The sequence below is a fragment of the Chelonia mydas genome, chromosome 1 (genome assembly GCF_015237465.2).
Source record: "Chelonia mydas isolate rCheMyd1 chromosome 1, rCheMyd1.pri.v2, whole genome shotgun sequence".
Lineage (NCBI taxonomy): Eukaryota > Metazoa > Chordata > Testudines > Cheloniidae > Chelonia > Chelonia mydas.
The window spans coordinates 152,720,823-152,734,262 of record NC_057849.1 but is presented as its reverse complement, the minus strand read 5'-3'; the positions used below and the strand labels follow the sequence as shown (position 1 = coordinate 152,734,262).

General features: G+C 38.9%; 1 protein-coding gene across 15 annotated transcripts in view; it reads right to left on the bottom strand.

Moving 5' to 3' along the window:
* Positions 1–2,155: 2,155 nt before the first annotated feature.
* The window catches only part of KDM6A (lysine demethylase 6A), a 269,102-nt gene continuing 257,817 nt past the window's right edge, over positions 2,156–13,440 (bottom strand). For all 15 annotated transcript variants that reach the window (XM_037902842.2, XM_043538113.1, XM_037902856.2 and 12 more), the window contains 3 exons: positions 6,172–6,298; positions 5,063–5,233; positions 2,156–3,038 (listed from right to left, as the gene is read on the bottom strand). In XM_037902842.2, coding sequence (XP_037758770.1) covers positions 3,009–3,038; positions 5,063–5,233; positions 6,172–6,298 — 328 coding nt within the window. In that variant the 3' untranslated portion in view covers positions 2,156–3,008. The remainder of the gene's footprint in view (positions 3,039–5,062; positions 5,234–6,171; positions 6,299–13,440) is intronic.

Genomic DNA, 13,440 nt, shown 5'->3' with positions numbered 1-13,440 from the left:
AAAAAAAAAAAAAAATCAGTTTTACATCTGTGGGCCATTTTTATGAAGGAGAACTGGCTATTAATTCTCGTACACATTTGATTTTGCCATCAAAACTGACCTGTAGCCATAAGTAAGTGAGCCAATCGAATTCACTTGAACTGTGGTTCATATGTTGAGTTCAAAAGGCCACTGTTAGATTGAAAAGGGATACAGATTTGTGGACATTAGGCTGCTTTTGGTCCCTTTAGTCCTGCTCAGAAGCCATTTATCTTCATGAGTTGAGAGCTCATAGGTATTCTGTGATGGTTATAACGGTCTCTCTCATACACCAGGTAACTCACATTTTAAGCAGCACAAAGTTATATCTCTAATAACTACAATTGATAATATATATATGAACTTGTGCTTTTTTAATAAAAATGAAACACAAAGCATTCTAAATTACAGCAGCTTATAGATCTAAAAACTGTCCACATTTCAGCAGAATACTGTAATTAAGATAAACATTGTAACTGTAAAATGTTAAAGCTCCATGGCAATTTAAAACCACAATAAAGCCTTCAGTCAGACTGTCACAGTATTCTCTCTGCTGATCGCCTGCAGCTTCATTGCTGTAATAAAAATTCCTTTATTGAAAGTATGTGATATCCTCTCCTTTCCAAGAGAGAGGAAAAAACAAAAAAAGCTGCAGAGCCCTTTTGGTTAATACACCACAACAGTTCTTTCCCTAATAGGCAATGTTCTTTGCTAGCACTAAGAAATAAGAGCATCTTTTGTTTACCATTAGTTGAGGTAAGTTTTCTTACTTTGACTCTGGTTTAAAGCTACCACAAAGGAGTGACTTTTAAGCTGCAGCATGGTTTTTCAAGATTACAATATGTCTGCATAAAATACATAATTAAAAAAGTTATTTGCAGAATTGGTTATCAAAAGCCCTGACTTAGCTTTAAAGAATTGCAAATATTTGCTTCCTAACAGCTAGTTTATAATTTTGCTGGCAGGAGGATGAGAGTTTATACTTCATTTTAATCTCTATACCCTTTTTGTCTAACAGCTAAAAAGTGGTGTGAAAATTATTTATAACTAGTTAAACTGCAGCAACAGCACTTAACCAAGCTCTACTGATACTTGATTAAAGGAGGCTATTTTCTTTTTAAACTACAAAAACAAGAGGCAATTGCTTAGTCACTGTTCAATATTTACCAAATTATTAGCTAATTAATATATCTGCATGCTTTGCGTCTAACATCTCACACTGAGTACAGGAAAAGGTAACAATGCAATCAGCTGGGTTACGCGCTAGAAACAGTGAGAAATTCTGTTATTTGATGCAGAATTCTATGCATCAGTCAACTCTAATCCACTAAGAAAACTATAAAATGTTGAAATTTAGTTTTAATGCGTTAAGGAACTGCTGAGAAAGATTATGAGCAACTTAATAAAATAAATGCCATCATTAATTCAAACTGCAAACAGTGTTACAGTCATATATTATAAAGTTACCCTAAATAAACCTAGTGCTTCAAAAATTTACCAGTGATTTTCTATTACAAAATATGTGAAAATACAAAAGACCACCACAAAACAATGTCCTTTTTGGGTCAAAACTGACACCAAGACGACAAAGTCTTATTTTAGTTTGTTAACAGAGACTATTGGAAGATACAAATTTCAATTTGGTTGAATTCTATACACCATATCCACCAAAGCCCAGAGTTAACATTCTCATGTAACCTAAAATTATTCTAAACTTCCTATCAAACCCATTACTTCTCTGTGACCTTTAAGGTTAGCCACTACTTGTTTTCTAATACTACATTTTGGCAGCAACTATTTATTAGCCTCTTATTGCAAACAGTGCAATTTAACAATAAACCAGTCTTAAGGGTTTTTTATGTCTTCAGGATACATACCATATATTTCTTTAAAAATAATCATACTTTTGTAAGCAATACTTTACAGTAGACATCTCAAATCTACCATATTTGTAAAACTTAAAATGAGAGAAATTTAGGCTCTAAATTTTTATCCATATATTTATATTCAGATTCTATATATATTATATATACACACACACGAGTATATATAAAATATATATAATCAGAGTCCAAAAATGAACAAAACCTAGGCACTGTACATAAAATCTTTTTTAAAACTCAAACAATAGAAAAACTTTAAACATTAAACAATTTTAATAAAAGTTTCTGTACAATGCTAAGCAGTTTTATTTACATATAGAAAATGTAATAGGAGTAGTGTTTGAAATTACAGCACTCCTTAAAATTTCAATGGCAGGTAATCTGGAAAAAATAACAGCATTCCATTCACAAATATTTTCAAGCAATAAATATGTATTTATAAATAGTGTAAATTTACATCAAGATTAGAAACAAAAATCACAAATCTGAAGTTTATTCCTTAGTCTATGTGCAACCCATTTATCTTTGTGACTTGGCTGTTAATTTTTTTAAATTTTATTTTAGGAACCAAAAGTGTAACCATCATGGTTTCAAAACAAGACAGAAAAACATAAAAGCCGTAAAAAATTTATATCACCTAACTTTTCACATTAAAAAAAAATGTTGCCCAAAGAAAGACTTAAAATTTCTAACTACCTTACAAAGAAATGACCAGCTAAGCTAGTACTTTTTCCAAGGGAAATTCTGAAGGGGAAAAATGGATGAAACTAATTCATCAGCCCAGAAACAGAGAAATACAAAAGAGGTGGTCTTCAAGTCAGTAGTCTGTATAATGTTGCCAGTTTTGTCAGATATATACAAAACATGGAATTATTATTATTTTTTTTTTGAAGTACAGCTGGATGAGCTTTATTTATTTTGAGTTCTGGAATAGGAGGCAGTGCTCTCTCCTGTCCAGTTGGTTGACACTCCGCACTTGGAAGGTTGCATAGACACAGCTTTCAAGCCAGCAGCCTTACAGGATAGCTACAAAAAAAATCAGTGGTGCAGAACTGGGTCACTTCCTGAATATCAGAAAAGTTTTCATTTAATGTCCATGGAAAAATGTCAAGATGAGGAGGATGGCAATGGAGGAGCCTGGAAAGAAAAAATAAATTACTTTTTCTACAATGGGCAAAATGCAATTATTCAATAAAGATCCGTGTAAACAATACGTATAAAGTTTAAGGGACATATTAACATCATTGGTTTTATATTTCAGGATTTTTTTAAGATCACATTTGTGATTTTTTTTTTTGCATATTCAAGTACAATTTGCATTTCATTTTATTAATATTTTACATTAATATTCTCTAGGCACAGGTACAATTATTTTAAATCATCCATGACAACAACTATCTAGATAAACATGCTAAAAATTAGACAACAGAACTCTTCCCCATACAAGCCTTCTGGCTCACCTCAGAAGAAGTCTGGGAGAACAGATATTTATAGACTTTTCTGTAACAATCACTTCAGTATCTTAGTGCTTCACAAACAATGATTTTGGGTCTTTTACATGTGAACTGAAAGCCAACAACTTTGAGCTCTGTTAAACAAACAGAGGGAGTAAATTCCAGAGTAGAGGGTCCCATACTGAGAATGCCCTGGATATTTAAATCATGATACCTTAGCTAAAAGCTTACAACTTATCTCATAAGTCTAGTAAAGAGAAAAAACATTTATCCAAACCAACACTGAATTGCAGCTGGAAATTAATCAAAAGGCATAGTCATTTCTGGACTGCCATATTCAATTACAATACAACATCTCAGAACACTCTATCCAACTACTGTCTTCTTTCCTGTGAATGCAAGGTGCATCATGAACCAATTCAGCACCACTCTTCACTCTGATTATGAACAAGACATCTGACCTTGCCTGCAACACTGAAAACCATATGGAATGAATGGACAATCATGCGTTAGCACAGTTCAAACCAGCAGGCTACACCATACAGTATAAGCCTACAAATGGGCAAACGTAATGGACACCAGGGTTTTTGCTTTATAACTCAGATGCAAAGGAGGCCCCAAACAGAATTGTTTGAGAGAATTCTCTTGCCAAGCGGAGAGAAAGCCAGGTTTTTTATTTCCTATTAGAAATGACGTCAGAGTTTCTCTTAAACATGGTGCTATTCTCTCAGCTTCACTATTTTTATTCTTCTTCTCACAATCCAGGGGCACACAGAGGTTTCTGGGGGCGCAGGGCAAAGTTTTAAACTGAGGCCTCCACCGTTCCAAAAAAATTACCATGGAAATGAAAGAGTTTAACACAATGGGATGGGGTGGGTTTAAGAAAGGGCCCAGGCCTGTGGGGTCACTGCCTCCCTGTGGAGATAACAGTGGGACTCCAACCTGCATGCAGCCAGTGAGCCACTTCTGGCTCCACCTCTCCCAGAGCTCTAGTCCAGCTGCCAGTGGGAGCAGTATCCCAGAACCCTCAACTCATTCCTACCTCCAGACTCTCAGCCTGGCAGGTTGCCTCAGGCCCAGTGCAATGATGCCAGTGGTGTCTGGATACAGGCCCAGTTGGGATGGGAAAGTCACCTCCAACACTAATCAATGGCAGGCACCACACTTGAGTGGCACTGCGACCCTGTGTGCCATGTCACAATGCCTTTCACTCAAATTTGGCCCAGTTGCTCCTCCATGATGATGAAGGGATGGCTGAGCCAAACCTGAATGGCGCTGAGACCCCATATGCCAGGTCACAATGCCTGTCACTCAAATTTGGCACAGTTGCCCTGTGGTGATTTTGGAGGCCCTCTCAAATGGGGGTCCCAGGGCAAACTGCCCCCCCTCCCCAAGTTACGAATGGCCCTGTCTCCATATGATCCAGACATGATCTTCAGGTAGCTTCTATATTAGAATTTTAAGCCTCATCCTTGTGAATTTTAACAACTGTTTTTCTCCGGAAACTCATTTATATACTCTGTAGTAAATTATTGTACTTTTCCATGCATTTCTGCCCCTTCAATATTTTTTTCTGTAAAAACGGAAAATATAATTCCAGAAATCCATTTGAACCAGAAAATCCAAGGTATTCATATACAAATAGGTACCAACACAACATACAACAGCTTTACAAAGATAGTTTTTCACCCACTGAATATAACTTACTAATGTAAATTGGTCATAGGCTTGCATCATGTCCTCCATTTTGTACTGTTCTAGCACCACAAAATTTTCCAGATTCCCGCTTATCTTTCGCGCACAGTCTTGGCAATGTACAACATAGGTCTTTCGAGAATTGCTCTCACTGGTGACAAAAAGCAGATTAAAGACTTCCACCTGTGTAACAGGAAACAAATCAGGGTTGACATCTGTTTTTGGAAAGCTACAGAAAATAAGGCTTGGCTGGTTTGGGATTTATATTCTGACTGTGTGCACGTGCACATAGAAAAAAGACAAGGCAGCACAAGAAAAATTCACACTTCTGGGGTTCAGTCACAGAGGTAGGAACTCTTCCAACTCATGTCTACTTCTACTACTAGATTAAGATGTTTGAATGAAGGCACTAAAGAAAACGCAGGCGAATATTACCAAGCGAGTTTCATAATCTGAGAGTTATACCTGTAAGGTACATACTGTAAGCATTATACCCATTTTGCAGATGGGTAAAAAGAGAAATTAAGGCCAACATTTTCAAGTGCCCACTAATTTTCAGTGCCCCCCGCTTTTTGGCTTCTCAGCTTGGGACAAGAAGTGCTAAAATGATGCTTTTCATTTGGTCTTTAGCAAAATTGCTATTCTGTTCTGCAAAAACATATTATTAAATACTAGGGAGAATCAAAACACCTAGCAAGACAGGGATGTTCTATGAAGAGTGCACACCAAAGTTCTCTCTCTCTTTGGGGCTATTTCTGACCAGTGAAATACAATAAAATAAAATTCTAAAAATGAAGCTCAGCGGATCAAATTCAATACAGATGGGATGAGCCTTTTTTTAAGAATCCCAGATAATGGAAAAACATTGCATGAGTAACAACATGTTCATTGCAAAAGAGAGTTTAGCAAAATACAGCCCATATCTAAAAGATTAGATTGTAAAGTCTTAGGAGATGGCAACTGTGTCTTCTTACATATATCTATTTACAGCAGCTAGCAGATAGTGGGTGCTACTGTAATGCAAATAAAGAAATACAAAATTAACAACAGCAGCAATAATAATGGAACACATCCCAAAAATAGATCGATTTAACATTGCGAAGTTCTTTACTTCTACTGACCTCACAAATGCTACAGTAATGGGCAGGCTCTTCCTTTGTTCGCCCATGCCAGACAATCTCTTTTCCTGCAGCAATTAGAGCTTCCCTCAATGTCTGACACTGCTTGAGAGTTCTCAACAGGCAATACCTATCACAGAAATCAAAAGTAAATAATTAAACACAAACATTTCCCCTACATTTAGTTCAAAACTAAACTTTATCTGTTCATTTATTCAACATTAACCCCCACCACAACAGTCAGTATATTTCATTTTAATTGGAGCAAATGAAACTTCCTTAAACAGTGAAATACTGTGCTTTTTAGTGTACTGTAGTTATACAACTGTTTTAATCTTACATTATCAACAAGAAGTTTGGTTGACTTACTGGGATAAAACAAACAGCTTACATTTCATATATGAAACTCAAAGCATTATGTTGCCGACCCAAGGCATCATTTTACAGTAACATCCTCCTAAAAATAAATCACTTCCTCAACACAACTGTCTTCCAGTGACCTAAAGTCCAGAAACTCAAATTTTGGTAGAAATTATTATAGATTAGGAGAAAAAAATACCCAGACTAGTTTCAGAAAATATTTTCTGTAGACTTCTCTAGAAAATTATTATCTAAAAATGGAAGAAAATTTTGATATTGGTTTGCTTACTGCATTAAGGAAGAAAAGCTTAGTGTGCTCCCAAATGACTATTTACAATTGTTTGCAATATTTTTATGTAAATGACAAAAAACAGATTTGAATTTTAGCTCATCCTGTCAAGCAATACATCATTTTACTTTCCAATATTATGTGAACTACAAGTGTGTTCTCATAAGTGGGCCAAAATGGGTCACCTGACTTTTTTTAATTTCAAATGTGTGTTATTTACAATAATTTTCAGTTCTTAACTATCCTTTGCATTTGAGCAGTACTCTGATTTTCCTCTCCAAAGGGTCGCTACATACATTACAGACACACTGGAAAACGTAAGGGGAAGAAAAAATGCTAGATGGAAAACTTAGTGGAAAAAAGTTTTATTTCCCCTTCCCGCCCCCCAAAATATTGTTCAAACACAGTGCTAGTTCCTTACTTTCTTTTCACTGTATAGTCTTAAATTGCTAATGTATGTTTTATACTTGTTTCTTTATGTTAGCAAAATTTTAGATACTACATTGAGACTTTATGTTCGTCTCCCACCCCGCAACACCTAAATCCAGGGACTTGTTAGTATTGTACTGCAAGAGCAACACAAACTCAAACTCAAAATTGCAAATAAGCCCATTCTACATTAGCAACTGACTCCACCTTCTGACATACTGAACTTTCAAAAGTTGAAAAAGCTAAAATGCAAGCGATTAAAAAAAACGGAACATTTTTTGGCCTGTGAATATAAAAGTTCTCAATAACTTTGATAATGTATTTGAAGTCTAAATAACTTTTTATTTGCTAACACGGAGAATTTTTTTTTTGAAGTGACAGATTTTATGCCACTATAAGAAATGTTTAATACAAATACAGTTTTAGCCCCTCATGTATGACACTTACACACATGCTTAATTTCAAGCACAAGTAATCCCCCACTGAAGTCAATGAAAAGGGTTATTCACGTAAGTAAATCTTATGTTATGTGTACCTATCTTAAGTATTTGTAGGATCATGTCCTTAATTTTCAATATTTTGGTTTTTGACTATAGAAACTTAGTAAAATTCAAATAAGATACCCTGAATGTAGTGGCACTTCATAAATTTTAATCTAAAGTTGCTATAGCACATTCAAATTAAATTAGTGTTACAAAGTTTAAACCACATTTTTTTTATTTTTTTTTTTTAGTATCAAGTGACTTAAATCACTTTATCCAATGGAAAAGAAAAGGTCTGAGATTATGTCAAACAAAAGCAGGAATGATTAAGTCAGAGAAGATAAGAGCTAACCACCTGAAAAAGTTTTGCTGCAGGAAATCAGGGAATTAATTTATATCAAAACAAAAAAAATTTTTTATGAAACATTTTAAAAATAGATACCTCTCTGTAAGAAAGGTAAGAAATACACAGCACTTGTCCTTATTAATAAAATACGAGTAGGGTGACCATATTCCCCTACGCCGAATAAAGGACACCTGATAAAATTATTCATATTCAAGTGAGTTCAACGTCAATCAATCAGAACTATGCAGTATAAACATTCAAATTAACATCAAGTTGACTGAGCCCCTGTTAAAAAGAAATACTACATAGCTGAATTCTTTTTATCTTCTTATCTTTAAGGCTTTATGGTTCAGATGGGAAGAGGTCACATACACACACACACTCCCATACACCTCGCTCACGGGGGGTGTGTGTGTGCGCGTCCGGCCAGCCCTCCACTCCCTCCTGGCGCTCTCCGCCCTCCATGCCTGGCTGGACTGCCAGGATGAACACAACTCTCCTAGTACCTGGCGCCGTGTCTTCCCGAGGCAACATATTGGGGAGTGGGGGCACACAAGGTCACATGCTCCCCCACCAGATTTCTGCCAGGGTTCACATCAGAATGTGGCCAGCAGCAGCCTTTTGGCACTGTGCGGGAGGAAGGGAAGGGAGCTGCTTCCAGCCACATGAGAGGAGTGGGAGGGAGTGATGATCTGGCCCATGTCTTTGCAGAGCTCATCTCTTCTATTCCCGCAACCCCTGAGGCTGGATGCAGCTTGTCCCTTCCTGCCTGCACAGTCGAAAGGCAGACTCCTCCAGGCTGCCGCTGGCCATGGACATAACCCAGCCGCCTCCTGTCCCCCGGCTACAACACGGGCAGGAAGGGGTTAAGCCCTGACGATGCATTGTGCACCAGGGCCCAGGGAACCTGACCAGACAGGTGGCTCATCAGGGGAGGGGGCCTCGGGACAAAGCAGCCCTGCGCTCCCTGGGGGCAGGACCCAGGGTGAGGGGGTGAGGGTTGAAGAGGGTGCTAAGCCCCTGCCTGGGCGGTGCTGTGGAGCCTGCAGGGTTGGGGCATGAACAGGCTTGAAATGGCTTCCCCCACACCACTCCAGAGCTTAGCTAAGGGGTGGAGAGGCTTCCCCATGACAGCACCGTGCGAGGCTTTGGCACATGCAGGGCTCAGCTCCTCCTGGCCAGCGCCCCGGGCTGGAGTATCTTGGGCTTTCCTGGGGCCCCAGTCCAGCCTGAGGCAGTGGGGGAAGAAAGCTGTCGGGAAGCTGAGTGCTCAGACCAGCATGGGGAGCAGGGGACCCCACGTGTTGCAACCTGGCCCCGTCACCAGCCTTGCACATCCACCCCCATCATCGGCCACTGGACCCTCCACTAACCACTGGTGGGTGGGCGGCTGGCAAGCAGAGATCCGGCCAGCAGCAGGATCCACCAGTACTGATTGGGGTGGGGGGGGAAGAGGAGTCAGAAAATACGGGATAACATGCCCATTTAAAAAAAAAATTTGGGACACCTGCAGGAGGGCTTAAATATGGGAGTGTCCCTTTAAAAACAGGATGCCTGGTCACCTAAAATATGAGTCAACTGTCATTTAGCCCATCAGACGGCATTTACCAATATTTAAATCTAAACTGAGTAGTTTTGAGAGAATGCATATGAAATTTCAGTTATACAATTGCTCATTAAGAGCCATCATATTATATAATTATGCTACAAGCGTATGAGTTTATTTAATTTATTTAGTTCTTGCACTGAATTGCCATTAAGAATAATGCAGACTTCTGGGTCATATGGGGCAGGGTCCATAATTTGCTGGCTGCAGAAAATCAAATACATTACATCTATGAAGGCTGTTGGTACATGCAATCCCTAATCAGCCCAGCTCTCTCCAACATGCCATTGCAATCACACCTTTGAGATTAGCCAATTAAGTTTTTATCAGTTTGGGATAATGATAGGAAGGCAGCAGGTGGGATTAGTCCAGCATCAGACATCTGAGGACTGGAAAGACACCTTTTAATTTTCTGTCTATTCTATTTGCTGGCTACCCTGTTTTTGTAACTGAAAGAACACAAGAAAGTAATTTATTAGTTTAATAATTTAGGAAAAAAGTCTGATACGCTACTTGCTTAAGAAGTATGCCTTGAATTAAAAAGAAATTTAAAAAAACCAACTGTCAATATTTTGTGCTCCCATACAAATATTTAGATGGGTTCTTTGCGCAGGCCTAAAAGCCCTTCCCGCAATTGTTCTTCAGAGTCTCAGCTTTCATTGCCAAAAAGTTTTCTAGCTGTTACAGTTGTGAAGAAAGCGTTCAAAACGAGCAGATGTTGCAGCGATATCTTCCTGAGCTTTTAGAGAGCCTGAAAACTGTGATGCTAATGATGACAGTTAACAATTTTGACATTTTAAAGTATTTCGTTGCTAATCAAAGCATATAAGAAAGAAGAGTAAGTATCATTATGAAAACCTACATCAGTGTTTCCCAAAGTGTGTAATGCCTGAAGGACTTGTTAAGGGGAGGGGGCAGTTGAAAGATGTACAAATTAACAACACACAGTGGGGCTGAAGGGAGGCACGACTAATTTCACTTTCCTGAAGGCAGGCTCAGCTTTCAGAAATTTGGGAAACACTGCTCTAAGTAGTATACTTTATTAGGATATGGGATAGGTTTGTGGTAAAAAAAGGGTAGACCTTACAGTCTAGTACAGACATAGGGTGAACCCACTGTGAGGGGGATGTCAGCCTGATTTCTTCTGTGAGAAAGGGCAGCGAGGTCTGCATCTGAACTTTTATATATTTGGTGAAGTTTTCAAAGCCTGGTTTTCATCTTGTCCATCCCCCCTTGATGCAGGGCTGTTCTCTATAAATATATCCCTCAGTAATTTGTCTACTCTGGTGTAAATATCCTGGGATGCGTATCATCTGAATCTGCTGATTTGGGCATATTCATTATTTCCTAAGTATCCTTTTACCCATGCTTTTATAATCAATATCCCTTCACTGCTTTCTAGTTACACAAACCCCATTTTCTTTATTTCATCCAAAATGACTTTTCCCCCTATAAAGCTGTTGAGTATTGCAATCATTTTAGAATTACTGTCTCCCTACTCATTCATTAATGTGTCCCCACTCTCTACTATTTCCTTTTTCTTTTGCCCCAATATATTTGTAAATGCCTTTCTTATTCCCTTTAGACACTTCTGCTATTATCATCAGGGGATTTTGTTTGTTTGTTTTTTGGGAGATGGGGGTGTCTTTTCTCAGAGCAATCTTAACTTATTTTGGATATTTTTATTTGGTTCCCCAAACAATTTCAGCCCCACCTTCAGATCTTTGAACACTGCTTTTTTATAAGCTTCTAGTCCTTTTTCTTTTCTTTTATGTAAAAGGACAATGCTGGGTTGCATACTTATTGTGATGTCTTAAGATGCTCAAACTTTCTTTCAAATGCGTACATTTTAATTCTTTCCCTTGCACAATAGTCCCAAACATTTACAGGTATACTTATTCACATTTAGTTTTAAATAATGCTCATTGTCATGTATGCCAGGGCCTCTATGTCACTGAAGAACATTTCTGCTTATTTTTCAAATGAGAAGCACAAGTCACTTTTTTATTTCAGCAAAAACTCTTCCTCTACCCTGTTTCCTACCTATTTTGCTACTTAACTCCCAAAAGAGGGGACTGTTTTAGACTATCTAGATGCCTTGGATTTCCTTGACCTGTGTCCATTTGGATACAAATCTTCATTTGGCACAGAGTTGGCATCTGTTGCATTGATAAATATTCTCTTCCGATTATGAATAAAGATCAAGTGTTCATGCTGATATTCAATGAGCTATATTTGAAACCAATGACTATAAAGTGTTGGTAATAGAACACAGAAGCTAGCAGGAGTGGATGTAGCTACTCTCAGGCGGCCCCATCCCTTTCCCCTTGAGCAGTGGATAGTTTTGGACAATGGTTCTCTCCCAAGGGCACTCACATGAGTTTTCAGAGAGTACCAGTTGGAACCCCTATTCTCTCTATATATGGGGCTGAAATGAGGGCTAGAGGAGAGATATGGACTGCAGTATGTTCTGTATGCTGACCACATCTTTCTGTCTCCATTTCAACTAACCTGATAAGTATGAACAAACACTTGTTTCAGAGTCTAGCAAAAATTGTGGGCTGGGTGATGGCTCACTGGATGAGGCTTAATCCAGGTAAGACAGAAGAGATATTGGGTAGACTGGGGAAAACAACTGCAAAGTATGGCAAAAGATTATATCTGCCATCTGATTAAGGGGGTTCTTCATTTGTACATTTGCAATTTAGGCATCTAATTAGATTCCCAGCAGCTGTTAGTCAAACAGAAAGCAATAGTTTAGACTTCCCTGGGTTTGCTGGAGAATCTCTGGGACTTCCCAAGGATGCTTACTGTGAGCTCTAGCATCTTAACTGAAAGGGTAAGGAGGTTGAATTTTTAATAAAGGCATCTTTATCCAAAAAGTTAGTCACTGAAGCTATACAGATGTTCACAACCCCCTAAAACAGACTCTTAAACAGTCTGACTAAAAATCCCTTCCCCTCTCAACTTCAAATCTTGGCATTTGTGCTGTCACCATTTCGTTCGTTCTCCAATCATCAGGGTGTGTTCCAGCCTAGACAGAACACAAACTTCTAATGTAAAAAAGAATCAGGAAAATACCCTTTTTTTTTTTTTTAAAATACATCCTTAAAGGGGAGGGGTGCGAGTGTAATATGCTCTCTGCTATAATTTTCTCTCTTGCAGGGTTAAACCCAGTTTTTTACAGGTCACCTTCAAGGTGATTTATAAGCCCCCTCAGCTTAAAAGGATGAGAGCTGCAGGGTGATGAGTCATTTACTCTGAAATTCATTCTCCTCTACCTTGCCTGAAGTGACCCAAAAGGTCACGAATATGTTGGCCCACAGATTATTATTCCTGGGGCAATTTTGTGCCACTGCACGTGCACAGAATTAACGTTCCCCGCAGAGTTTTTTGCTTCACTGCAGAAAAATGACTTTCTGATGGGGAAGCAAAGGGAAGCCACAAGAGCGCTTGTGTGCCCCTTCCGAGCAGCACAGGTGTGTCATTTTGGGTGCCTGGAGCAGCCACTGGAGAGGTAAATCACCACAGGGCGCGATGCTGAGGACATTCCTGCCAGTGGTTCTTATCCTGTGCTGGGTCACCTACTAGTCCCAGCTGGGATGGGCAGGATGGGACTTCCTCTTCCCCTGCAAGGAATGGCCAGGGCAGACCCACCCCCGGAAACCTCCTTTGGCTGCAGGAAGCTCCGCATCCTCCCCTTACTTCCTGCCCCCATCACTCCGCAGTCGTGGAGGGAGGGGTGACTGTGTGGGGAGCT